At 47.6% G+C, this 24,719-nt stretch overlaps 1 protein-coding gene across 2 annotated transcripts in view; it reads right to left on the bottom strand.

The window, feature by feature from the left end:
- SPHK1 (sphingosine kinase 1) overlaps positions 1 to 24,719 on the bottom strand; it is a 53,203-nt gene that overhangs the window by 17,000 nt on the left and 11,484 nt on the right. For both annotated transcript variants that reach the window (XM_073683954.1, XM_073683955.1), the window contains exon 2: positions 17,102 to 17,248. In XM_073683954.1, the coding sequence (XP_073540055.1) occupies positions 17,102 to 17,248 (147 nt within the window). The remainder of the gene's footprint in view (positions 1 to 17,101; positions 17,249 to 24,719) is intronic.

Here is a 24,719-nt window from a genome sequence, read left to right as displayed (position 1 = left end):
GATATGGTGGGGATAACGGAGACATGGCTGGATGACAGCTATGACTCGGCTGTTATTTTACAGGGCTAAAGTCTGTTGAGGAATGATCATGTCTAAAACCCTACCCTGAGGTAGTCTCACACAGCTTTAAAGAGTTTAATTCCGTACCTGGCCCTCTTACTGGTCAGGTACTGCTGGAATTTGAACCTCCTCTTGAAATGTACTAGGGACTCATCCACGCAGATGTCTCTTTGGGGGTTGTACACCTCAGCAAACTTGTTGCTGAAGTGCTCAATGACCAGCCGAGTTCTGTCTGTCAAAGTTGGGGTAATCTGGAGGACACAGTGCATTATCATTGTAATGCAAGAATTTGTAGAAGGCCTCAAAGCGTGTCCGGGGTATAGCCATGCGGAACACTGGAGTGTTATACAAAATGTCAACACTAATATTGCCAAATTTCTAGCTTCTTCACTAACCCCATGTGAAGAACCAGACCCCAAAACTTAATTTCTATGGCATCTACAGGGGTTTAGTTGTCAAATGATGAAGTCGGATTTTGGGATAAAAATTGCTGTGCGTACAAATTTGTCTCTGTTACAGTGAGGTTTACAAAATCCTCAGAAAAAAAAGACTTTGAAAAAGTCTATTTCTGTGAGGCCGATGGTGTCAAATTGGATAACTTCTAAAGAGATTAAAGGTGAACTTCAAGCTCTAGGAACATCAGTGTCATATTGCACCATCCGTCGTTGTTTGATCCAAAGTGGACTTCATGGGAGACGACAAAGGAGAACACCATTGTTGAAAAAAAACATAAAAAAGCTAGACTGGAATTTGCCAAACTACATGTTGACAAGCCACAAAGCTTCTGGGAGAATGTCCTATGGACAGATGAGACAAAAATGGAAGTTTTTGGCAAGGCACATCAGCTCTATGTTCACAGATGGAAAAATGAAGCATATCAAGAAAAGAACACTGTCCCTACTGTGAAATATAGAGGAGGCTGTTTTATGTTCTGGGGCTGCTTTGCTGCATCTGGCACAGGGTGTCTTGAATCTGTGCAGGGTACAATGAAATCTCAAGACTATCAAGGGATTCTAGAGAGAAATGTGCTGCCCAGTGTCAGAAAGCTTGGTCTCAGTCGCAGGTCATGGGTCTTGCAACAGGATAATGACCCAAAACACACAGCTAAAAACACCCAAGAATGGTTAAGAGGAAACATTGGACTATTCTGAAGTGGCCTTCTATGAGTCGTGACCTAAATCCTATTGAGCATCTTTGAAAAGAGCTGAAACACGCCATCTGGAAAAGGCAACCTTCAAACACGAGACAACTGGAGAAGTTTGCTCATGAGGAGTGGGCCAAAATACCTGTCGAGAGGTGCAGAAGTCTCATTGACAGTTACAGGAATCGTTTGATTGCAGTGATTGCCTCAAAGGGTTGTTCAACAAAATATTAAGTTAAGGGTGCCTATTTCATGAGTTTAATTTTTTTTTTTTAATTCTGTGGAAGCAGGGTTGAAAAGCAATGTCTGACTTTCATTTGTTCATTTTCATAGAATTTTAATTTACTTTTACTTTTTTCAGATTCAAGTTATTTCTGTGACCATTGTGGGTTTTTCTTTCATTAAACGAGGGCTACCAACAATTTTGACCACGTGGGTAGAAAAAAAAAATACAAGAATTTGGTAAAATAAAAAAAACGTATTAAACGGATATCAGGACAAAACAAATTACTGAGCACCCGCAACTGACACTAAACCTGACTCAATTCAGTAAAAATACTGTAGTAGTCGCAGATTACCACAGTATATTTTTACTGTCCCTAATCTAACTTTTTTTTTTTTTTTTTTTTTAACACAAGAAAAGCAACATCCAGAGCTTGATTGCAGATTTGCATCAGTGATCAGTGCTTCACGGGTGTAGGACCCACGGATGATTTTTTTGCTGTCCTGACACTAACCGAATTCAGTAAAAAATACAGTAGTAGACGATGATTACTATAGTATATTTTTACTGTTCCTAATCTAGTCTCATCAACTAATCTAAATAATTTTTCACTCAATTCTTTTTTCACAAAAAAAACAAAAACAACAACAAAAGATCGGTCAGTGAGGTTAGTCAACGACCAGCGCTCAAGGCTGTAGTGTGCACACACAGATGTGATGCAAAAAGGGGAGAGGTGCGAGGGGAGAAAAATAGTTAGTAGAAAAAAAAGTTGCGAAAAACAGTGCGCACGAGTGTGGATCAGTGATTTGCTTCACTGATCAACGCTTGGCGGCTGCAGGGTGCACGCACGGAGGTGGTGGAGGGACAGGGACAAAAAAGTCCTGGAAAACAGCAAGCAAAGACGTCGATCAGGGATTTGCGTCATTGATCAGCGCTCAGCGTCTGCAGTACGCACGAAAGAAAAAAACTGCCAAAAATCGAGCAATCCATTACTAATCAGCGATCAAGTACTGATCAGCGCTCAGCGGCAGAATGAAGGGAAAAAGAGGGGATAAGGGGAAGGGGGGTGAGGGGGTTTGGGATGGATTAGGCACAGATCAGGCAAGGATCAGGGAGGGATCAGGAACTTTTCTTTCTTCAGAAGGAGCAGCGATGCACAGGCTTCTGTAAAATCACAAAGTCCAGCACTACACACAGAGGGACAGAATGACCACCCTGTACAAATCCGCAGCTTGAATGAGGAAGTACAGGGCAGTCACTGCCAGGTCACACTGCGTCTGTGTCACACCAATCAGTGCTGGGCGGTGACGCCGGCGATGCTAGGCTCCAGCCTATGATCGGTGCTCTTACAGCACTGATCCTAGGATGAACATCAATGTATCAGGCAATCTGATTGCCTGAAACACTGAGAAACGCTGCAAATGGCTGTTCAATTCCTAACAGTCAGTCAATCACAGCGATCGTAGTCACGGGGGGGGGGTTGTCACCTCCCCCCAGGACGACAAAGCCATGTTCCCTGTTGTGAGAAACAGCAGGGACAATCATGCGGTCACCAAGCGCTTAGTCACGGTGATCGCATGATTGACATGACGCATATATACTGCATCGGTCGGGAAGTCTTTCCAGATCATGAAATATATACTGTATATACTGCAAATGTCGGGAAAGGGTTAAATAATTATAGAAAACAAAAATTGTGTAAAAAGCAAATCAAGGTACCAAAGATTGAGAAAGATTGTCAAAGAAAGTAAAAATAATCCAAAAATATTCTTCAACTATATAAACAGTAAGAAACAAAAAATGATCCTTTTGGCCCCCTCAAAAATTGTCTGGGTGAAAAGGTGGAAGAGAATGAGGAAAAGGCCAATCTGCTAAACACCTTTTACTCTACAGTATTTATTCAAGAAATGTTCATTACAGACGACAAGATCAGGGAGACTACAATTTCTCCAATAAATGTCATCTGCTTAACCCAGCGGGAAGTACTGTATAGCATCGCTCCAAAATCACTACAGCAGACAAAGCCCATGGCCGGATGGCATACACCCCCGAATACTGCAGGAATTAAGTACCATGAAAAACAGATTGCTTGGTTTAATATTCACAGATTCAATAATAACATGATCTGGCGCATAGCAAATGTGATGCCAATATTCAAAAAAGGGACAAAATTTAAGCCTGGAAATTATAGGCCGGTAAATTTACCTCAACTCTGGGTAAAATCCTTGAGGGCTTCCTAAGAGCTGCTATCCTGGAGGATCTCAATAAGGATTACCTCATGACCCAGTATCAACATGGGTTTATGAGGGATCGGTCCTGTCAAACTAATCTGATCAGCTTCTATGAGGAGGTACTATAAGTTCCAAACTGGACCAGGGAAAAGCAGTGGATTTAGTCTATATGGACTTTTCAAAGGTGTCTGATATAGTGCCACACAAAAGGTTGGTACATAAACTGAGAATAATGGGATTAGGGGAAAAAGGGTGTAACTTGGTTACTGGCTCAGTGATAGGAAAAAAGGATGGTTGTTAATAGAACACACTCAGATTTGTTCAATTAATTAATTTTCCCCCTAATATATAGAGTAGAGCTATTAGTGTTTGCCCCAATGGGTTTTTGCCTTCCTCTGGATCAACACATTAGGCTATAGATTTAAATTCATTGAAGTCAATCTACCTTAAACCTTAAAAACTATGAACCTATAATGTTGTGTGGATTTTGCTTTCCACATATTTGCGGAAGATTCACCAGTTGTGACTTTATGTACTTTATGCATAGATGTACTGCAGAAGGCCGGAGAAGAGAGGAGTCGGCAGAAACAAGATGTTGATGTGAAAAGTCATCATGGTGTCTTGACCAGATGGAGAAGAAAAAGAGAAGGACTCCAATCAGGTAACTGGATGTAATTGTTCATCTTTCATACCGATTAAAGAGGTTGTCCACTACTTTATCAGTGATGACCTATCCTTAGGATAAGTCATCAAATGTCTGAATGGTCAGGTCCGACACCCGGCAGCTGTTCTCTCTGTCTGCGCCCGCCAATGCTCAATTACAGAGCTGCTCAGTCTTCGGATAGTGGCTGCGGCAGGGTACTACACATTTGCTTCCTATTCAAATCATTAGGAGGCGGATGTGCAGTACCCTGCAGTGGCCACTATCAGAAAACTGAGCAGCTCCACAACCGAGCAGTTCCGGCCAGTGCCAGTCAATACATCGGGGGTGCCAACCGATCAGTTATTTAATTTTCCAGAGGAGCATGCAAGGCGTTTAAGTCTCCTCATACTGGCGTGCCAGACCTGGCATGTCAATCTCCACAAGGAGAAACCTTACCAGTTAGATCCCAGTCTTAGCCTCTCACCCAGCCAAATCAGATCTCATTTTGTACTGAGGAGGGGCAATACCCCGAATTCTGAATTGGCTTTTATTAAAAGTCATATTCCAAGGCTCGTTAAAGGGTTGATAATGACATAGGATTGCTACTTCCAATAGGTGGCACTAGATTTCAAGTTCTCTTCCTCTCTGAAGAGACAATTTGCATATTTGAGGGCCTTAAAAGCAGGGATAACATCTTGGTCCATAGGTTGTATAAGGGAGGTGGTGTTGGCAGGGAGGAATTCGATCTGCACACCATCATGTGATAGATCTAGGGTGTGCCCTCCAGCATTGTCTATGAGTAGCAACACCTTAAATTCAAGGCCTAGGTTGAGAAGGTAATTCTCTACTTCAGGAATGAAACACTGGTGGAACCAGTCGGATGCTATAAACTTTGGTTATCCAGGCCTTGGAGTTACAGTGGTGGCCAAAAGTATTGGCACCCCTGCAATTCTGTCAGATAATACTCAGTTTCTTCCTGAAAATGATTGCAATCACAAATTCTTTGGCATTATTATCTTCATTTAATTTGCTTGCAAGGAAAAAACACAAAAGAGAATGAAGCATAAATCAAATCATTGATCATTTCACACAAAACTCCAAAAATGGGCCAGACAAACGTATTGGCACCCTCAGCCTAATACTTGGTTGCACAACCTTTAGCCAAAATAACTGCGAACAACCGCTTCTGGTAACCATCAATGAGTTTCTTACAATGCTCTGCTGGAATTGTAGACCATTCTTCTTTGGCAAACTGCTCCAGGTCCCTGATATTTGAAGGGTGCCTTCTCCAAACTGCCATTTTGAGATCTCTCCACAGGTGTTCTATGGGATTCAGGTCTGGACTCATTGCTGGCCACCTTAGAAGTCTCCATTGCTTTCTCTCAAACCATTTTATAGTGCTTTTGGAAGTGTGTTTTGGGTCATTGTCCTGCTGGAAGACCCATGACCTGAAGGAGACCCAGCTTTCTCACACTGGGCCCTACATTATGCTGCAAAATTTGTTGGTAGTCTTCAGACTTCATAATGCCATGCACACGGTCAAGCAGTCCAGTGCCAGAGGCAGAAAAGCAACCCCAAAACATCAGGGAACCTCCGCCATGTTTGACTATAGGGACCGTGTTCTTTTCTTTGAATGCCTCTTTTTTTTCCTGTACACTCTATGTTGATGCTTTTTCCCAAAAAGCTCTACTTTTGTCTCATCTGACCAGAGAACATTCTTCCAAAACGTTTTAGGCTTTCTCAGGTAAGTTTTGGCAAACTCCAGCCTGGCTTTTTTATGTCTCGGGGTAAGAAGTGGGGTCTTCCTGGGTATCCTACCATACAGTCCCTTTTCATTCAGACGCCGACGGATAGTACGGGTTGACAATGTTGTACCCTCGGACTGCAGGGCAGCTTGAACTTGCTTGAATGTTAGTCGAGGTTCTTTATCCACCATCCGCACAATCTTGCGTTGAAATCTCTCGTCAATTTTTCTTTTCCGTTCACATCTAGGGAGGTTAGCCACAGTGCCAAGGGCTTTAAACTTCTTGATGACACTGTGCACGCAAGACACAGGAACATTCAGGTCTTTGGAGATGGACTTGTAGCCTTGAGATTGCTCATGCTTCCTCACAATTTGGTTTCTCAAGTCCTCAGACAGTTCTTTGGTCTTCTTTCTTTTCTCCATGCTCAATGTGGTACACACAAGGACACAGGACAGAGGTTGAGTCAACTTTAATCCATGTTAACTGGCTGCAAGTGTGAGTTAGTTATTGCCAACACCTGTTAGGTGCCACAGGTAAGTTACAGGTGCTGTTAATTACACGAATTAAAGAAGCATCACATGATTTTTCAAACAGTGCCAATACTTTTGTCCACCCCCTTTTTTAGGTTTGGTGTGGAATTGTATCCAATTTGGCTTTAGGACAATTCTTTTTGTGTTTTTTTATTGAAGACAAATTAAATGAAGATAATACCAAAGAATTTGTGATTGCAATCATTTTCACTAAGAAACTGAGTATTATCTGACAGAATTGCAGGGGTGCCAATACTTTTGGCCACCACTGTATGCATCCAGAAGACAGGGCATTCTTATTCTTGTTCTTGAGGGCCTGGGGTTTGCAGACTTAGAAATCAGGCCTGGTTTAAGCAAGTGGCCAGTAGCATTCCCACACATAATGAGCGTGATTCTGTGCTTTTGAGCCTTAAATCCAAAAGCTTTGGACTCTTCCTTCATCAAGTATGTTCTCGACGGCAATTTCTTCCAGAATAATCCAGTCTCATTGTAACGGGTCTGGGAGGCGGAACCTCTGAGCTACTATACAAGGGGGCGGTCCTTGTAAGGAAGCGGGTGGCTCCCAGGGAAGACGGGCAGGTAGTCACGGCAAGTGACAGGGACAGTCTCTGGGTAGAAGGGCAGGTAGTCACGGCAAGTGACAGGGACAGTCTCTGGGTAGAAGGACGGGTACTCACGGCAAGTGACAGGGACAGTCTCTGGGTAGAAGGACAGCAGGCAGGTGACTGGTGAGCGCTCCCAGGTGAGCGGGCGAGAGTCTCTGGACAGGCAGGTGGTCACGGCAAGTGACGGCAGAGCCTCCGCGTGACGGCAGAGCCTCCAGGTAGGCTAGCAGGCAGGTAGCAGGTGAGTGCTCCCAGGTGAGCAGGCAAGAGTCTCTGGACAGGCAGGTGGTCTCGGCAAGTGATGGCGGAGCCTCCAGGTAGGCGAGCAGGCAGGTAGCAGGTGAGCGCTCCCAGGTGAGCAGGCAAGAGTCTCTGGACAGGCAGGTGGTCACGGCAAGTGACGGCGGAGCCTCCAGGTAGGCTAGCAGGCAGGTAGCAGATGAGCGCTCCCAGGTGAGTGGGCAGGCTGGTCCATAGACAGACTGACAGGTGTCGGAAGGCAGACCGTCGGACCGCAGGCTTGCAAGCAGGTAAACGGATATCAGGCAGGTATCAAGCAGGAATCTGACAGGTGACTGGCAGGTAACTGGTAACGGGACCTGAGGGCTGAAGCAGAGTGAAGGCTTTGCAACAACATTGCTTGGGCACCTCCATTTTGGAGGAGGTGCCTTATATATGGTGAAGTCCTCCGGCCATTGGCCGGGGACTCCTTAGGACGGCGCACGAGGCCCCTTTAAGAGAGGGGGAGCGCGCGCTCGCGCGCCCTAAGCACCGTGGCCGGGAAGCAGCGCGCGCTGCCAGCAGAGCGGGAGGAAGCCGCCGGGCACAGAGCGGAGAGGTGAGGGGAACAGCGTCCCTGCCTAGCAGGAGGCAGGGACGCCGACGCTACACTCATCCATATTGAAGACCAGTTCAGGCCCATATCCCTTCTCCTGGATGATTTGTTTGAAGGTCTTCAGATACCTCTCTGTGGATTCTACGTCAGCAGATGCAGCCTCTCCATGCAATCTCACACTCTTTAGCTTATAACTGTTTGAAAACTTTTCAAACCACCCCTTGCTGGTCTGAAAATTTCCAGACTGTGGTGTTGTTGATGTTCCTGGCTGTGGGTCTTGTGTATCCTCTTCAACAAGCTTCTTATAAAGATTTAAAGACTTCTCTTGAATCACATTGCCTTTCAAGGGGATGTCCTTTTTACGGCAGTCTTCAATCCATAACGAAAGGACAGATTCCATTGGAACAATGTACAGATCTTTTGGTTGAAACCTGCTTTGCTACATTCAGTTAGCTTTTGGAGACCATTTTTTTAATTTTGGCCCCTTTATTCTTTATAAAGGGTATGGTGCTTTCATTAATGCCATATTGGCGTCCTATGCTTGTAGCTGCCTAACCAGATTTCAACAAATCTAAAACTAACATTTTCTTGTAGCGTCATCACCTTTTTCTGACACTTAGGAACACTGCTAGGAGCCTTAGAATACGCGGGATGTTTAGGAATCTTGAGAGTTCCCTCAATACACTAGTACTGTACACAAACCATCTGAGCCAAAACCAATCAGCAACAAGGAAAGCTGGTACTGTAGCCTGCCGTGTGATTGGTTGGAAGTAGCCAATAGCGTATCGTAATGGAGCCCACGTCATCGATCACACCCGATACAGTACAGTATTTATTCTCTATGAACACAAAGCATCGGAGCTAAACATTTCTACAGGGTTTGGCAGGTCTGTGAAAAAAAAAATTGCGACTGCAAATTACTAAGTTCCAATGAAAATTTTGTGAATCCGTGAAACCTGAAAAGCGAATACACGAGGTATTACTGTAGTTATTTTTGGAGCAGCATTACATCTTTGTAGGGTGTGTCGACGAGGACCGGGGGCACTTTTCCTTGCGTTGTTCATTAGGGTACCAACCTCCGCAACCAGGTAGGGATGGAATTTAGGGCGATAATGCCGCACTTTCCATTTTTGCCCTGTTGATTAATTGGACCACTTTTTTCCTCAGAATGTGGGCATATTTAAACTATTTTATTTTTGAATGATTCTTAATGTATATCTATTAAAGTATTTAATATTTTATTAGGGGGGATTTCTTTTTGTTCTAGAATGTATACAAGTGAATCTAACTAAATTAGAATATCATCTAAAAGTTCATTTATTTCAGTTCATCAATACAAAAATGAAACTCTTATTATATAGACTCATTACAAACAAAGTGATCTATTTCAAGTGATTTCTGTTAATGTTGAGGATTATGGCTTACAGCCAATAAAAACACAAAAGTCAGTATCTCAGTAAATTGAAATAATTAAAAAAAAAAAAAAATCAAAAAACACCTGCAAAGGCTTAGTAAGCGTTTAAAAAGGTCCCTTAGTCTGTTTCGGTAGGCTCCACAATCATGGGGAAGACTGCTGACTTGACAGATGTCCAGAAGGCAGTCATTGACACACTCCACAAGGTCCCAGAGTTCCAATTTTCATTTGGAAATCAAGGTCCCAGAGTCTGGAGGAAGAATGGAGAGGCACACAATCCAAGCAGCTTGAGGTCTAGTGTGAAGTTTCCACAATCAGTGATGGTTTGGGGAGCCATGTCATCTGCGGGTGTAGGTCCACTGTGTTTTATCAAGACCAAAGACGTCTACCAGGAAATTTTAGAGCACTTCATGCTTCCCTCTGCCGACAAGCTTTTTGGAGATGGAAATTTCATTCTCCAGCAGGACTTGGCACCTGTCCACACGGCCAAAAGTACTTATACCTGGTTTAAAAACAACAGTATCACTGAGCTTGATTGTCCAGAAAACTCACCTGACCTTAACCCCATGGAGAATCTATGGGGTATTGTCAAAAGGAAGATGAGAGACACCAGACCCAACAGCTAAAGGCTGCTATCAAAGCAATCTGGGCTTCCATAACACCTCAGTAGTGCCACAAGCTGATCGTCTCCATGCCACGCCGCATTGATGCAGTAATTGATGCAAAAGGAGCCCCGACCAAGTATTGAGTGCATTTGCTGAACATACATTTCAGTAGGCCAACATTTCGGATTTTAAAAACATTTTTCAAGCTGTTATACAGTATTCTAGTTTACTGAGATAATGACTTTTGTGTTTTTATTGGCTGTAAGCCATAATCATCAACATTAACAGAAATAAACACTTGAAATAGATCACTCTGTAATGATGATATAATATATGAGTTTCACTTTTTGTATTGAAGAACTGAAATAAATTAACTTTTTGATGATATTCTAATTTAGTGAGATGCACCTGCATATTTATAAACTAAAAACTAGGGTTTTTGTGACACAGCTGGATAATTGGAGGGGGTGATATCACTGCTGTAGTGGTATAGCAGTATAATATCTGGAGGTGGTGATGTCATAGTAGACTATATAAATTTATAAAATAAAAACTATAAAAAAAATTAGAGAGACCTCCAAACTCTTCCTCAATAGATGATGTTGAAGAAAAGAAGAAAAAGGGATAGGGTAGTTTAAATTACATCATCCAATCCTTTTAGTCTCCCAGGAGAAACTGCAGAGGTGTCTGGCTACTTCTTTCTCCACTTTTCCAAATTATCAACATATGCACACTCAGCCAAATTAAGCATGCATGTGTATAGAAGAGAAACAGCTATCAATCGAAAGCTACCTAAAGGTGGATGGGCATCTTGAAGACATTGCCACTTTTCGACGCTTATGAGGGGGTAGCAGCGGCGTCTCTGCCCCCTGCCAAGCAGAGACGCCGTCCCTCTCACCTCCCCGCTCCCCGCGCGGCGTCCTCCTGCGCTCCTCTTCCTGCTGCTGCCGGCGACACAGCTTCCCGGGCACTGTGCTTAGGGCGCGCGCGCGCTCCCCCTCTCTTGAAGGGGCCGCGCGCGCTGTCCTAAGGAGTCCCCGGCCAATAGCCAAGGGTCCTCCCATATATAAGGCACCTCCTCCAAAATGGAGGTGCCCGAGCAAAAGTTGATGCACAGCATACTTACCTCTGCTTCAGCCCTCAGGTCCAGTTGCAAGCCTGACTACTGTTCCAGTCCGCCAGTCTGACTACTCTCCAGCCAGACAGTCTGCCTTCCGTTCTACCCGCCAGTCTGTCTATGGGCAAGTCCGCCTGCTTACCAGGCAGCACCTGCCAGTTACCTGCCTGCTACCTGCCGTACCCCGCTAGCCCGCTCACCTGGGAGCACTCGTCTGTTACCTGATAGCCTACCTGGAGGCTCCTGCGGTCACTTGCCGTGACCACCTGTCTGTTACCTAGAGACTTCAACCTGCTCTGCCGTCACGTGCCGTGACCACCTGTCAACTACCCAGAGACTTCTGCCTGCCTGTTAGGTCTATCCGCTATACCGGTCAGTCCCCGTCTGCTTACCCGTGGGAGCCACCTGCTCTCTTACAAGGTCGTCCCCAGAGTAGCACCTGGTCCTTCTGCTCGGTCCCTCCCTGGTCACGGAGTCGTTAGCCGCCGTACGATCCGGGTCGGTCTGAGTTGATACTTAGTTACGCCCCTCTGGGTCCCTCCTTGCACCGAGGCACAGAGGTTCCACCACCCGGACCCGTAACAGTTTGCTCGGGCCATGGAACCCGGTGGCACCCAAGCTCCCTTGCTCTCTGACCTATACCAGGAGGTGTCCCGTCAGAGATCCCAGCAGGAAACCATCCTGAACTTCCTGCGGAGTGTCAACTCCCGCCTGGACACACTGCCTGTCCCTCCTGCGTCCACCTCGAGTCGTACGACTTCCGCTCTGGCAGCGCCGCTGCCCACCAATACCATGGCATCCAGCCCCGGCCTTCTGCACCTCCTCGTTTTGGTGGCGACCCCGCCTTAGCTCGAGGTTTCATAAACCAGTGCACCCTGCACTTTAAACTTTTGGCACATCAGTTCATCTCCGACTGGGCCAAAGTGGCATTCATCATGTCCCATCTCACTGGGGAAGCACTGGCATGGCTAAATCCCCTGTGGGAGAGAGGGGATCCCCTGGTGTCCGACCTGTCATCTTTCCTCGCTGCTTTCCGGAAAGTCTTCGATGAACCAGGGCGAAAATCCTCTTCAGCCTCCTCTCTGCTATGTCTCCGCCAAGGGAGTCTCACCGTGGGCCAATATGCCATACGGTTCCGTACCCTCGCTTCTGAGCTTGACTGGGATAATGAGGCTCTGGTGTCCGTATTCTGGGAGGGCCTTTCCGCTCGGATTAAGGAGGAGCTAGCCGGTCGGGACATTCCTACCACCCTGGATGACCTGGTGTCACTCGCTACCCGGATTGACATCCGGTTCCAAGAACGCACCAAAAAGACCACTCGGGAGAGAAAGTTTCCCCGCCTCGCTCCTACTTTCCAGAAACCTGCCTCTCAACCAGTCACTTCCTGGGCGCACTCGCCCGAACCCATGCAGATCGACCAGACCAAGATGGTCATATCTCGCTAAGAGTCACGTCGAGCCGAGGGGAGTTGTTTCTATTGTGGCAGTAAAGAGCACCTGATCCGTTCCTGCCCGGAGAGGCCGGGAAACTTCAGTGTCTAGGATCGTTCGTCCTAGGCAAAAGTAAGCCCTCTCCATCCCTGACTTTGTCTGTCTCTATCTCCTGGGGAGAGAACCGTCTCTTTGAAATTGCTCATCTGGACTCTGGAGCTGCTGGAAACCTCATTTCCCAGTCCCTGGTAGAGAGATACCAAATTCCCACCAAACCTCTGGCTGAACCATTGTCCGTCGCCTCCGTGGATGGAAGACTCCTTCCGGTGACCATCCTGCTCGTCACTGAGCCCCTAACCCTGCAGGTGGGAATGCTGCACTCGGAGAAAATCTCCTTCCATGTGCTGTCCGGACTCTCTCACTCCCTATTGCTAGGTCTACCCTGGCTCCAGACACATGAACCCGTGCTGAACTGGCAATCCGGTGACTGTCATAGGACCTGCCTGATTCCGGTTCGTCCACCACCTACCCCAGCTAATTTACCCGGTCTACCGGCTCCTTACTGGTCCTACGCGGATGTCTTCAGTAAAAAGGAGGCAGAGACGCTGCCACCTCATAGGCCATATGATTGCCTGATCGACCTGGTACCTGGCACCACTCCACCCCGTGGGCGTATTTACCCGTTGTCGGCGGCCGAAACCAGGGCCATGTCTGAGTACATTGAGGAGAATCTGGCTAGGGGATTTATCCGGAAATCTACCTCCCCAGGTGGGGGCCGGATTCTTCTTTGTCAAAAAGAAGGATGGTTCGCTACGCCCCTGTATTGATTATAGAGGACTCAATCAGATCACGGTAAAAAACAAATATCCCCTGCCGCTCATCTCCGAGTTGTTTGATCACCTTAAGGGCGCCAGGATCTTTTCCAAGCTGGATCTACATGGAGCGTATAACCTTGTCCGAATCCATCAAGGAGATGAATGGAAGACGGCATTCAATACCCGGGACGGTCACTATGAGTACCGTGTGATGCCCTTCGGTCTCTGCAATGCTCCCGCTGTCTTCCAAGAATTGGTCAACGACATCTTCCGTGATCTTCTTTACTCCTGCGTGGTGGTATACCTGGACGATATCTTGGTCTTCTCTCCGGATCTTCCCACACACCGGAGAGATGTTCGTCAGGTCCTGCTTTGGCTCAGGCAGAACCACCTCTATGCAAAATACGAGAAGTGCCTCTTCGAGCAGACCTCTCTTCCATTCCTGGGCTATGTTATCTCCCAGACAGGCCTACGAATGGACCCTGAGAAACTCTCTGCTGTCCTAAAGTGGCCCCGTCCGAGGGGTTGAAGGCGATTCAGCGATTCCTGGGCTTCGCCAACTACTATCGTCTCTTCATCCCGCACTTCTCTTCTCGAACTGCTCCCATATCTGCGCTCACCCATAAGGGAGAAAATCCCAAGGAATGGTCGCCCGAAGCTGAGGAGGCCTTCCTTTCCTTAAAGCAAGCCTTCTCCTCTGCCCCAGTGCTGCACCGTCCGGATAGCAACAAACAGTTCTACCTGGAGGTTGATGCTTCCTCCTCCGGAGCCGGAGCGGTGCTCACCCAAAACGCTTCATCCGGGAGAATGGTAACCTGCGGCTTCTTCTCCAAACTCTTCTCCTCCTCTGAGCGCAACTACTCTATAGGAGACCGAGAACTGTTAGCCGTTAAATTGGCGCTGGAGGAGTGGCGTTACCTGCTAGAAGGGGCTCTATACCCGGTGATCATCTATACGGATCACAAAAACCTGGCATATCTCCAGAATGCCCAAAGACTCAATCCGCGCCAGGCCCGGTGGTCTTTGTTCTTTGCCCGCTTCGACTTCGTCCTACACTTCCGCCCGGCGGACAAGAATGTCAAAGCCGACGCCTTGTCCCGATCCTTCCTGTCCTCCGATCAAGAGGAAGAGCCTATGCACATCATCGACCCCACCAAAGTGATGAATGTGGCCCCCTTGGATCTGACTCGTCTTCCACCCGGTAAGAGGTTTGTAGCAGTATCAGATCGTGAGAAGGTTCTTCGCTGGGGTCATTCATCTAAACTAGCCGGCCATGCTGGCCAAAAGAAGACCTTCCTGCTCATCGCCCAGCATTACTGGTGGCCTACCCTGCGCAAGGATGTGGTAGACTTCGTCTCAGCTTGTTCGTCCTGTGCCCGCAACAAAGTTCCCAGACATCTACCAGCCGGTCATCTCCTGCCTCTTCCCGTACCTGATGCTCCGTAGCAACACATTGCTATGGACTTTATCACAGACCTCCCTGTCTCTGCCGGTTGTACAGTCATTTGGGTGGTCGCTGACCGCTTTTCTAAAATGGCTCACTTCATCCCTCTGCCTGGTCTCCCGTCTGCATCAGTGCTAGCTAAGGACTTCTTTCTCCACATCTTCCGTCTCCATGGCCTACCCCTCCACATCGTGTCGGATCGAGGGGTTCAGTTCACCTCACGTTTCTGGCGAGCTACGTGTAAGCCGCTGGATGTCACCCTGGATTTCTCCTCCGCTTATCATCCACAGTCCAATGGTCAAGTGGAGCGGATCAACCAGATCCTTACCAGCTACCTCCGGCACTTTGTGAACGCTCACCATACTGATTGGGTGGATCTCCTGCCATGGGCCGAATTCTCCTACAACAACCATGAGAGCGAATCATCTTCCCAGTCTCCGTTCTTTATAGTCTATGGTCAACATCCCCGGATTCCGTTTCCCGTCTCCGTTTCTGTGGACAACCCTGCCGCGGAGTCTCTTGTCAGCGAATTTTCCACCATTTGGGAGAATACTAGGTCCGCACTTCTTCAGTCCTCCGAACGGATGAAAAGACATGCTGACAAGAGACGTCTGGATCCACCTCAATTCCGTCCGGGAGACAAGGTTTGGCTCTCCTCCAAACATGTTCGGCTTAAAATACCCTCCTACAAGTTGGGTCCTCGGTTCATCGGTCCATTTGAAGTCCTCAAACAAATCAAACCAGTGGCCTATAAGTTAAAACTCCCAGCCACCTTACGGATTCCCAACTCCTTCCACATATCTCTCCTCAAACCAGTTGTCTTTAATTCTTTTTCCAACAATCCAGGTTCTTCCCCTGCTTCGGTTTCTGCTGAGGACGTTTTTGAGGTAGAGAACATTCTGGCTACCAAAAGGGTAAGAGGAAAAACCTTTTTTCTGGTGGATTGGAAGGGGTTTGGCCCAGAGGAGAGAACTTGGAAACCCAGGGAGAACATCCATGCCCCGCTTCTCCTTGAAAAATTTCTTTCTGGCCTAAAAAAAGAGGGGGCGTAAAGGGGGGGGGGTACTGTAGCAGCGGCGTCTCTGCCCCCTGCCAGGCAGAGACGCTGTCCCTCTCACCTCCCCGCGCGGCGTCCTCCTGCGCTCCTCTTCCTGCTGCTGCTGGCGGGCGCAGCTTCCCGGGCACTGTGCTTAAGAGAGGGGGAGCGACCGCGCGTGGTGTCCTAAGGAGTCCCCGGCCAATAGCTGAGGGTCCTCCCATATATAAGGCACCTCCTCCAAAATGGAGGTGCCCGAGCAAAAGTTGATGCACAGCATACTTACCTCTGCTTCAGCCCTCAGGTCCAGTTGCAAGCCTGACTACTGTTCCAGTCCGCCAGTCTGACTACTCTCCAGCCAGACAGTCTGCCTTCCGTTCTACCCGCCAGTCTGTCTATGGGCAAGTCCGCCTGCTTACCAGGAAGCACCTGCCAGTTACCTGCCTGCTACCAGCCGTACCCGCTAGCTCGCTCACCTGGGAGCACTCGCCTGTTACCTGCATGTTACCTGATAGCCTACCTGGAGGCTCCTGCGGTCACTTGCCGTGACCACCTGTCAACTACCCAGAGACTTCTGCTTGCCTGTTGTGTCCATCCGCTATACCAGTCAGTCCCCGTCTGCTGACCCGTGGGAGCCACCTGCTCTCTTACAAGGTCGTCCCCAGAGTAGCACCTGGTCCCTCTGCTCGGTCCCTCCCTGGTCACGGAGTCGTTAGCCGCCATACGATCAGGGTCGGTCTGAGTTGATACTTAGTTACGCCCCTCTGGGTCCCTTCTTGCACCACGGCACAGAGGTTCCACCACCCGGACCCGTAACAGAGGGAATCTGCATATTTCTCCTGGGCTGCTTGGTTTAGAGATCGCAGAATGCTTGGTCACATTTGTCATTCCTGTGGTATTTCTCCTCAAGTTATAAAGATCCTGCTGTCACACACACACATCAGCATGCTGGAATCATAAATGCCCAAATTAGCCGCATGGGTTAATATGGTTTTAGATGCTTTACTTGGTTGGCCATGAGACTGAAAAGTGGAAATGTAACATTAGTCATCTTCATGATGACCTTCCAGTCATGGTCTGTACAAAAGGCACCTTACCTGGACACCTCACCCCCAGCACAGGAGTAGCAAACTAACATCAAGGTCTTTCACCCTGTTCCAGGTCAATGTCCAAAATTGCAATGATTTAACCTGTGAGTCACCCACCAGAGCCTTGTAAAGAACTTACCTGTCACCAGCAGAGTGAAGTGGGCATTGGCCTCTGTTAACATGGGCATCACATGGGTCTCAAAGAGAGTGAATGCTTTTCCAGTTCCTCCACGGGGATTGAGTAGCACTAGAAAGCGAGCTGGAGAGGGCAATAGGGGTGGGTGATCTGTGATAGGAAAAGAATTACATGATCAGTTATTAAATTTAGAACATTATCCTCTCTAGCTACACTAGGATTTCAGGGTTTGGATTTTAAAGCCCAACATTTTCTGATCAAACGTTATAACATACTTTAGATTTCAATTCCTCATCGCTTTGCATTTGGGGTTGTTTCGATCACAGAGAATCACTTAGACTGGGTATAATTCTATCCACTTCTCAGATAAGAGCAGAACTAGGTCAGTAAGAAATGTATATTCCTATCCCAAATCTAAGGCCACGGCACTACTATCAGTATTTGGTCAGTATTTTTTCTCAGGAGTGGGAGCCAAAACCAGGTGAGGAACAATCAAAGAAAAGGTATAAGGGTATGTGCACACGATCAGTGTTCACTGCGGGTTGGACGCAGCGCAAGTGTGCTGCGTGCGATCTGTAGTGGCCAGATTTTACAGCATTGTGGATGGGATTTATACAAATCCCATATCTACTATGCGTCTGCAGCTCACCCACGGAAACAGACATGCGACACGTCTTTCCAGACCGCAGCATGTCAGTTTCTCCGGCGGGTCCGCATGCAGGCTTTCCTCATAGACCTAATATCTATGGGGAAAGTCTACATGTGAGAAAAAAAAAAAAAGAGGTCGGTGCTCATTTGAATAATCAGTGGAAGCCGGAGGCGGCTTCTCCACAGCCTCGGGGCCGCAACCGGCTCCGTATAGTCTGCACATACCCTAATAGAAACAAGTGCACCAATTATGTATTTATCATCCACTCCTGGTTTTGTCTCCCACTCCTGAAAAAAAATACTGACCAAATACTGATAGTGGGGCTGTGGCCTTACATGTATTTACAGACGGTTCAGTGGCAAAAAATATGCAGCAAATGTGTCAGCAAATCTGTTTAGCTCTATTAGATCGCAATAGATCACATCAGTAGCTTTTCTGTGCAGATTCTGCAACAAGATTTAACATGAATTTTATTCTCGTAGATGATTTTTTTTCCCCATGGTGCAGACAAAAATCTGCAGAGATTTCTTTCTCCCGAGCATGTGACTGGAGTAAAAACTTCCCTTATTTAATTACTTGCATTGGATACAGGACGTTAGCGGATTTGATGAGGATAATCTGTGCCTAAAGCCTAATCAAATTCTAAACGTGTCAAAGGGGCATCAAGGTTTTTCAGCCTCTGCATGTAAACAAAAGTGTAAAACAATATGAAAATGGAGCGTAATTGAGAAACTGTATATTAGAAAGTTGTATCAGATTTCTTATATACAGTCATTAAAGGGTAATTCCCAGCTTGTCGACCCTCAAGACACCGATAACAGCTGATCGGCAGTAGTGCCGGGTGTTGGACCGTGGCCGATCAGACATTGATGACCTATCCTACGGATAGGTCATCAATGTAAAAGTAGTGGATAACTTCTTTAAACCTTAGAAGGACCATGCCCCCATAGGCTGTCATAGAAAAGAGGCTTTCAGGTTATTTATTATTATAGCGCCATTTATTCCATGGCGCTTTACATGTGAAAAAGGGTTACACATACAAGAACAATTACAATAATCTTGAACAAAACGTGACGTCGACTGGTACAGGAGGAGCGAGGACCCTGCCCGTGAGGGCTCACAGTCTACAAGGGATGGGTGAGGATACAGTAGGTGAGGGCAGAACTGGTCGTACAGCGGTATGGTGGAGCGAGGGATAACTGCATGTTGTACGCTTGTCGGAAGAGGTGGGTCTTCAGGTTCCTTTTGAAGGTTTCCATGGTAGGCGAGAGTCTGATATGTTGGGGTAGAGAGTTCCAGAGTAGTGGAATGCACGGGAGAAATCTTTTATGCAATTGTGGGAAGAGGAGATAAGAGGGGAGTAGAGAAGGAGATCTTGTGAAAATCATAGGTTGCGTGCAGGTATGCATTGGGAGACTAAGGGCCCCGTCACACTAAGCGATGCAGCAGCGATCCCGACAACGATACGACCTGTCAGGGATCGTTGCTGCATCGCTAATACATCGCTGGTGAGCTGTCAAACAGGCAGGCTCACCAGCGATCAGGGGAGCAGCGATATCGTGGAAAGAATCGTTCCACGATGTCCTGCTCCCGTTACCAGCCTGCTGCAAGCAGGAGCAGACTGGTAACTATGGTAAACATCGGGTTACTAAGTGCGCGTGTGCCCCTAGTAACCCGCTGTTTACCATGGATACCACTCTGCTACGGTGCGCGGGAGCCTCCGTGCACCGTAGCAGAGTGGTATCCATGGTAAACAGTGGGTTACTAAGTGCGCGCGTGCCCCTAGTAACCCGATGTTTACCATAGTTACCAGCCAGATCGTTGGTCCCGATGGTCACACACAGCGATGTGTGCTGGCCAGCGGGAGGCCAGCGACCAAAAAATGGTCCAGGACACTTTGCAACGATCAGCGACCTCACAGCAGGGGCCTGATCGTTGCAAAGTGTCACACACAACGACATCGCTGGTGAGTCACCAAAACCGTGACTCAGCAGCGATATCGCTAGCGATATCGCTATGTGAGACGGGGGCTTAAGTCACAGACATATGGAGGAGACAGGTTGTGGATGGTTTGTATGCCACGGTTAGGGTTTCGAACTGGAGTCTCTTAGCAATGGGGAGCCAGTGAAGGGATTGAAAGAGAGGAGAGGCCAGGGAATAGTGGGGGGACAGGTGGATTAGTCAGGCAGCAGAGTTTAGGATGGATTGGAGGGGTGCGAGAGTGTTGGAAGGGAGGCCACAGAGCAGGAGGTTGCAGTAGTCGAGGCGGGAGATGATGAGCGCGTGCGCTAGTGCTTTTGAAGATTCGTGGATGAGAAATGTGCGGATGCGGGAGATATTTTTGAGTTGGCAGGATGTAGTAAGGGCCTGGGGAAAGTGAACAGCCATTGACGTTGATAGATAGGTCAGGTGTGGGGGGGGGGGTTGAATGAGTTGGTAGAAAGATGATGAATTCTGTTTTGTCCATGTTAAGTTTTAGAAATCTGGCAGAGAAGAAGGATGAAATAGCGGATAGACATTGTGGCATTTTGGTTAGTAGGGAGGAAATGTCGGGTCCAGAGAGGTAGATCTGTGTGTCATCAGCATAGAGGTGATACTGAAAGCCGTGAGACTATGAGCTGTCCCAAGAAAAAGGTGTAGATGGAGAAGAGCAGGGGTCCTAGAATTGAACCTTGGGGGACACCAACTGATAGGGGGTGAGATGAGAAGGTGGTGTGTGAGTGGGAGACACTGAATGTCCTGTCTGTTAGGTATGAAGAGGTCCAAGATAGGGCCAAGTCTGTGATGCCGAGAGATGAGAGAGTCTGTAGTAAGAGGGAATGGTCCACTGCGTCGAAGGCAGATGACAGGTCTAGGAGGAGGAGGCAGAGTAGTGTCTCTTAGATTTGGCGGTTAGTAGGTCGTTGGTGACTTTAGTCAGGGCAGCTTCAGTGGAATGGTGAGATCGGAAACCAAATTGGAGTCGGTCAAAGAGAGAGCAGGAGGAGAGGTAGGAGGACAGTTCAAAGTGGACATGTTGTTCCAGTAGTTGAGTCTTAGGGAAGAAGTGATATAGGGCGACAGCTAGTCAAAGAGGATGGGTCAATGGAGGGCTTTTTGAGGATGGGTGTGATTGAGGCAGGTTTGAAGCATGAGGGGAAGGCACCAGTTGTTAGTGACAGGTTGAAAAGGTGGGTTAGGGTTGGGATGAAGATAGTGGTAAGGTTGGGGGATGAGGTGGGACGTGATTGGGTCAAGTTCACAGGTGGTGAGGGGCCTCGCCAGATCAGACCACGAACACACGGCGGCTTAATCGACTCCGTGGTCTGAGGAGGGACATGGGAGGTGGCCCAGGTGCTACTCCAGGTCAGACCCCGGTCACAGCTGTTGACCCACACCGGGGAATGCAGGGACGGGCAGGTTTGGCTGGTATGCAGACAGGCAGGTGCTGGCAGGCACGACTGGTATGCAGACAGGTGGGTACTTGCAGGCATGGCTGGTATGCAGGCATCCGGGTACTGGCAGATAGGCTGGATAGGGACCAGTACAGACTGGGATACAGGAACAGAGCCGCAGGTGCGGTGGACAATCAGAGCAGAGCCGCAGGCGCGGAGGACAAGCAGAGCAGAACAGAGGAGAGCAGAACCGTAGCCACGGAGGACAAGCGGAGCAGAGCAAACCGCAGACGCGGAGGACAAGCGGAGCAGAGCCGCAGACGCGGAGGACAAGCGGAGCAGAGCAGAGCAGAACCGCAGACGCGGAGGACAAGCAGGGCAGAGTTAAGCTGCAGGTGCAGACGGAAAGAGGAGCAGAGCGGAGCAGAGCCGCAGGTGCAGAGGACAGCGGAGCAGAGCAGAACCGCAGGCACGGAGGAGAAGCAGAGAAGAGTTAAGCTGCAGGTGCAGAGGGCAAGAGGAGCAGAGCAGACCCGCAGGCAGACAGGACAGGGCTCTGTTTACATGGAACAGACTGGGAAACACAGGAAGATAGCTAGAACACAGGAGGTAGATACGGGGGCAGGGAAACGGAACAAGCAGAACCAGATAGACACAAGGTACTTACAATGAAGTAGCGAGTGGACACAAAACTCACAAACAAAAGTACAGAGACAACGAGTTGGAGTTAGGTACAGGTTCAGACATTGCAGGAAAAGGGAAGGATCGGACATAGATAGAAACTGGTAACGGGTTAGGACACAGTTCAGACAGGAACTGAACCTGGTACAAGATACAGGTAACGAGCCTGGGTACTCAGCCCCCGGGGTGGCGGAAACAGACTAGAAGTCGCAGATACAGGTAACGGGCCTGGGTACTCAGTCCCCAGGGTGGCGGAAACAGGGACGGGACGGGACGGGATGGAATGGGATGGGATGGGATGGGACCTGGCAACTCAGTTGCACAGAACACACTGAACGAAAGTGTTGTGCAGGTACCTCCTACTGGGTGGAGGGGGTTTAAGTATCCAGTGACTCGCAGCAATAGGCTGGGGACGCATTAGGACTGTGCACTCTGTAACTTTAAGAATCAGGAAGTAACAGGGCCGCCGCCCTAAGCAATCAGACAAGAGACATGCACACAGCAAGTAATGGTGCAAAGTGTGCAGCCTGGACTGAAAGGTAAGTTGGCAGTCTTGCATGGCGGGAGATGGCAAGCCATGCCAGCAAGCCGCCAGGGATGTTACAAAATGCAATCATGATTCTAAATAAATTGCTAAACTTGGAAAGCTGTTGGTCCTCAACATCATTCTCATCTCTTTACTTAAAATAAATACACCAGTCTCATCAAGTCTAAGATTTATTTAATATATGTAGTTTGTATTCTGAAATCTGGTGACAGATCTGCCTTCAAGGCCTTGTTTGGTGAAAGCAAGTTATCATCTATCCTAAGGATAATCAATAATTTCTTGATCAGTGGAGGATCTGACGGCTGGGACCCCCACCGATTGGGCAAGCTGAGAACTTTTATCCCTGTTAAAGGCCCCGTCACACATAACGAGATCGCTAGCGAGATCGTTATTACGTCACGGTTTTGGGATCGCTGGAGCGTCGTTTCGTGATCGCTGGGGAGCTGTCAAACATGCAGAACTTCCCAACGATTTCGGCCGCCCCAGCGATCTAACTAACAATCTCGGCGGTCGTTGGGATGCTTTCACACAGCAGCTATTTCAACGATCCACACCTTGATAGGGACTGTACTGTGTCACAAAGGCGTGCATAAAATTACTTTTCCGATCCCCCTCAGCTCCGATTGACCAAAATTGACAAGACCAGACGTACGGCCAGTCACAGCCGGAGAACGCTACAACGATCCGCAAAATCAGGACTCAGTCGAATGAACGGATATCAACAGCCCAGAGAATTCTGCTAGGATCTGCAATCCAGCACGAGGTCAGAAACAAAGGATGGAATCGCTATTCTGTTGCCTTCTTTATGCACGGCGGAAAATGAGAACGCTGTAGTGACCACCAATCGGGGACGAGGGGCGCGGAAAAGTCCAATTTATGCACGCCTACGTGTCTCATTTCTGAATCGCTAACGAGGTCGTTGATAAGGTGTCAAATACAGCGATGTACACTGCCCAGCGGGAGAGCAACGACCCAGGAATGGTCCAGGAAGCTTTGTAACGATCTCACAGCAGGGGCCTGATCGTTGCTACCTGTCAGACATAACGAGATCGCTAGCGAGATCGCTATTGCGTCACAAAAACCGTGACGTATCAACGATCTCGCTAGCGATCTCGTTGTGTGTGACGGGGCCTTTAGAATGGAGCGGCAGTGCACATAATCCACCGCTGATTCATTTAGTCAATATGGTGCTGTGCTTTTTCTAGCAGCCCCACAGAGAATGAATGGAGCGATGGCTGTGCGCCTTACCTGCTGCTCCATTTTGGAAAAGGGATGAAAAGTTCCCATCGGGATAAAACTTGCCATTCTGCTTTTCAACCAACGATCAGTAAGTTATCACCCATCCTACAAATAGATATATCTATCTGCAGGACAGGTGATAACTATATAAACAGTCATACTATATAATTGTATTTATATATGCACATACACACACATACATAAACTTAACTAAATATATATTATATATATATATATATATATATATATATTGTCCTTTTAATTGCATATAGAGACTGTTATTCAGCATTATTTTTCTTATCATAACCTAATGGCAAACCTCTATATAGCCATGGGAAGCTTTATCTGGTTTCAGGCTATGTTCTTAGGCCAAGTTCACATATCCAGTAATCATCTGTTTGAAACAGATCCAGTAAACAAAACAAAAAGCATCCGTTAAATGGATGGCTGTTTAATAGATCTGTTTTCCAAAGACTTCAATATTAAAAAAGATCCAGTTGCAATCTGTTTTTTTTTTCCAGCCGGACAAAAAAGTTGTGCCTGTGTAAGAGTGGTGGACTATACTGTTGCGTTCCTGGCCCTGAAGACAACAATCTCGTTATGTTAATGATGTTATGTGTCTTATTACGGTTTTAGGTGTATACGCTGGTATGATAATATGTGTCGCATAAGTAATGTTTAGTGTAAAGTATAGAAAAGTATAGAGTAAGACATAGGTTAGAACACAAGGTAAGCGACTATAGGGAATGTGATATAATACATAAGAGTTGTGAGGGTGATTTGCCAGCTATATATTTTAGGGACAGACATAGTTAAAGTTGGGACTAGCCCATAGTGGGAGGGACAAGTCCCAGTAAAAAGGGATAGCTTCCTAATAGATAGTCAGTTAGGGAAGTACAGTAACCAAGGTCAAGTTGCAGTGGGTGAGCATCTATTGTTCAGGGCAGTGGGAAGCCTTACTGGAATCCCTTGCGGACATTCCTGCAACGTCTGGAGCTCAAGGCTCGTTAAAAGTACTAAGAAGAGTGCCTTATCTTCCAGCGTACAGGGGATGATGGACATGAAACTACGTGAAGGGAAAGTAACGGATCTTGGGTGAACTGCAGAACTGGACAGGAAATCCTTGGGGCT

The sequence above is a fragment of the Phyllobates terribilis genome, unplaced genomic scaffold, assembly GCF_046119375.1.
Source record: "Phyllobates terribilis strain yellow unplaced genomic scaffold, ASM4611937v1 Scaffold_5__5_contigs__length_657084704, whole genome shotgun sequence".
Classification (NCBI taxonomy): domain Eukaryota; kingdom Metazoa; phylum Chordata; class Amphibia; order Anura; family Dendrobatidae; genus Phyllobates; species Phyllobates terribilis.
This window is presented reverse-complemented; position numbering and strand designations above follow the sequence as displayed.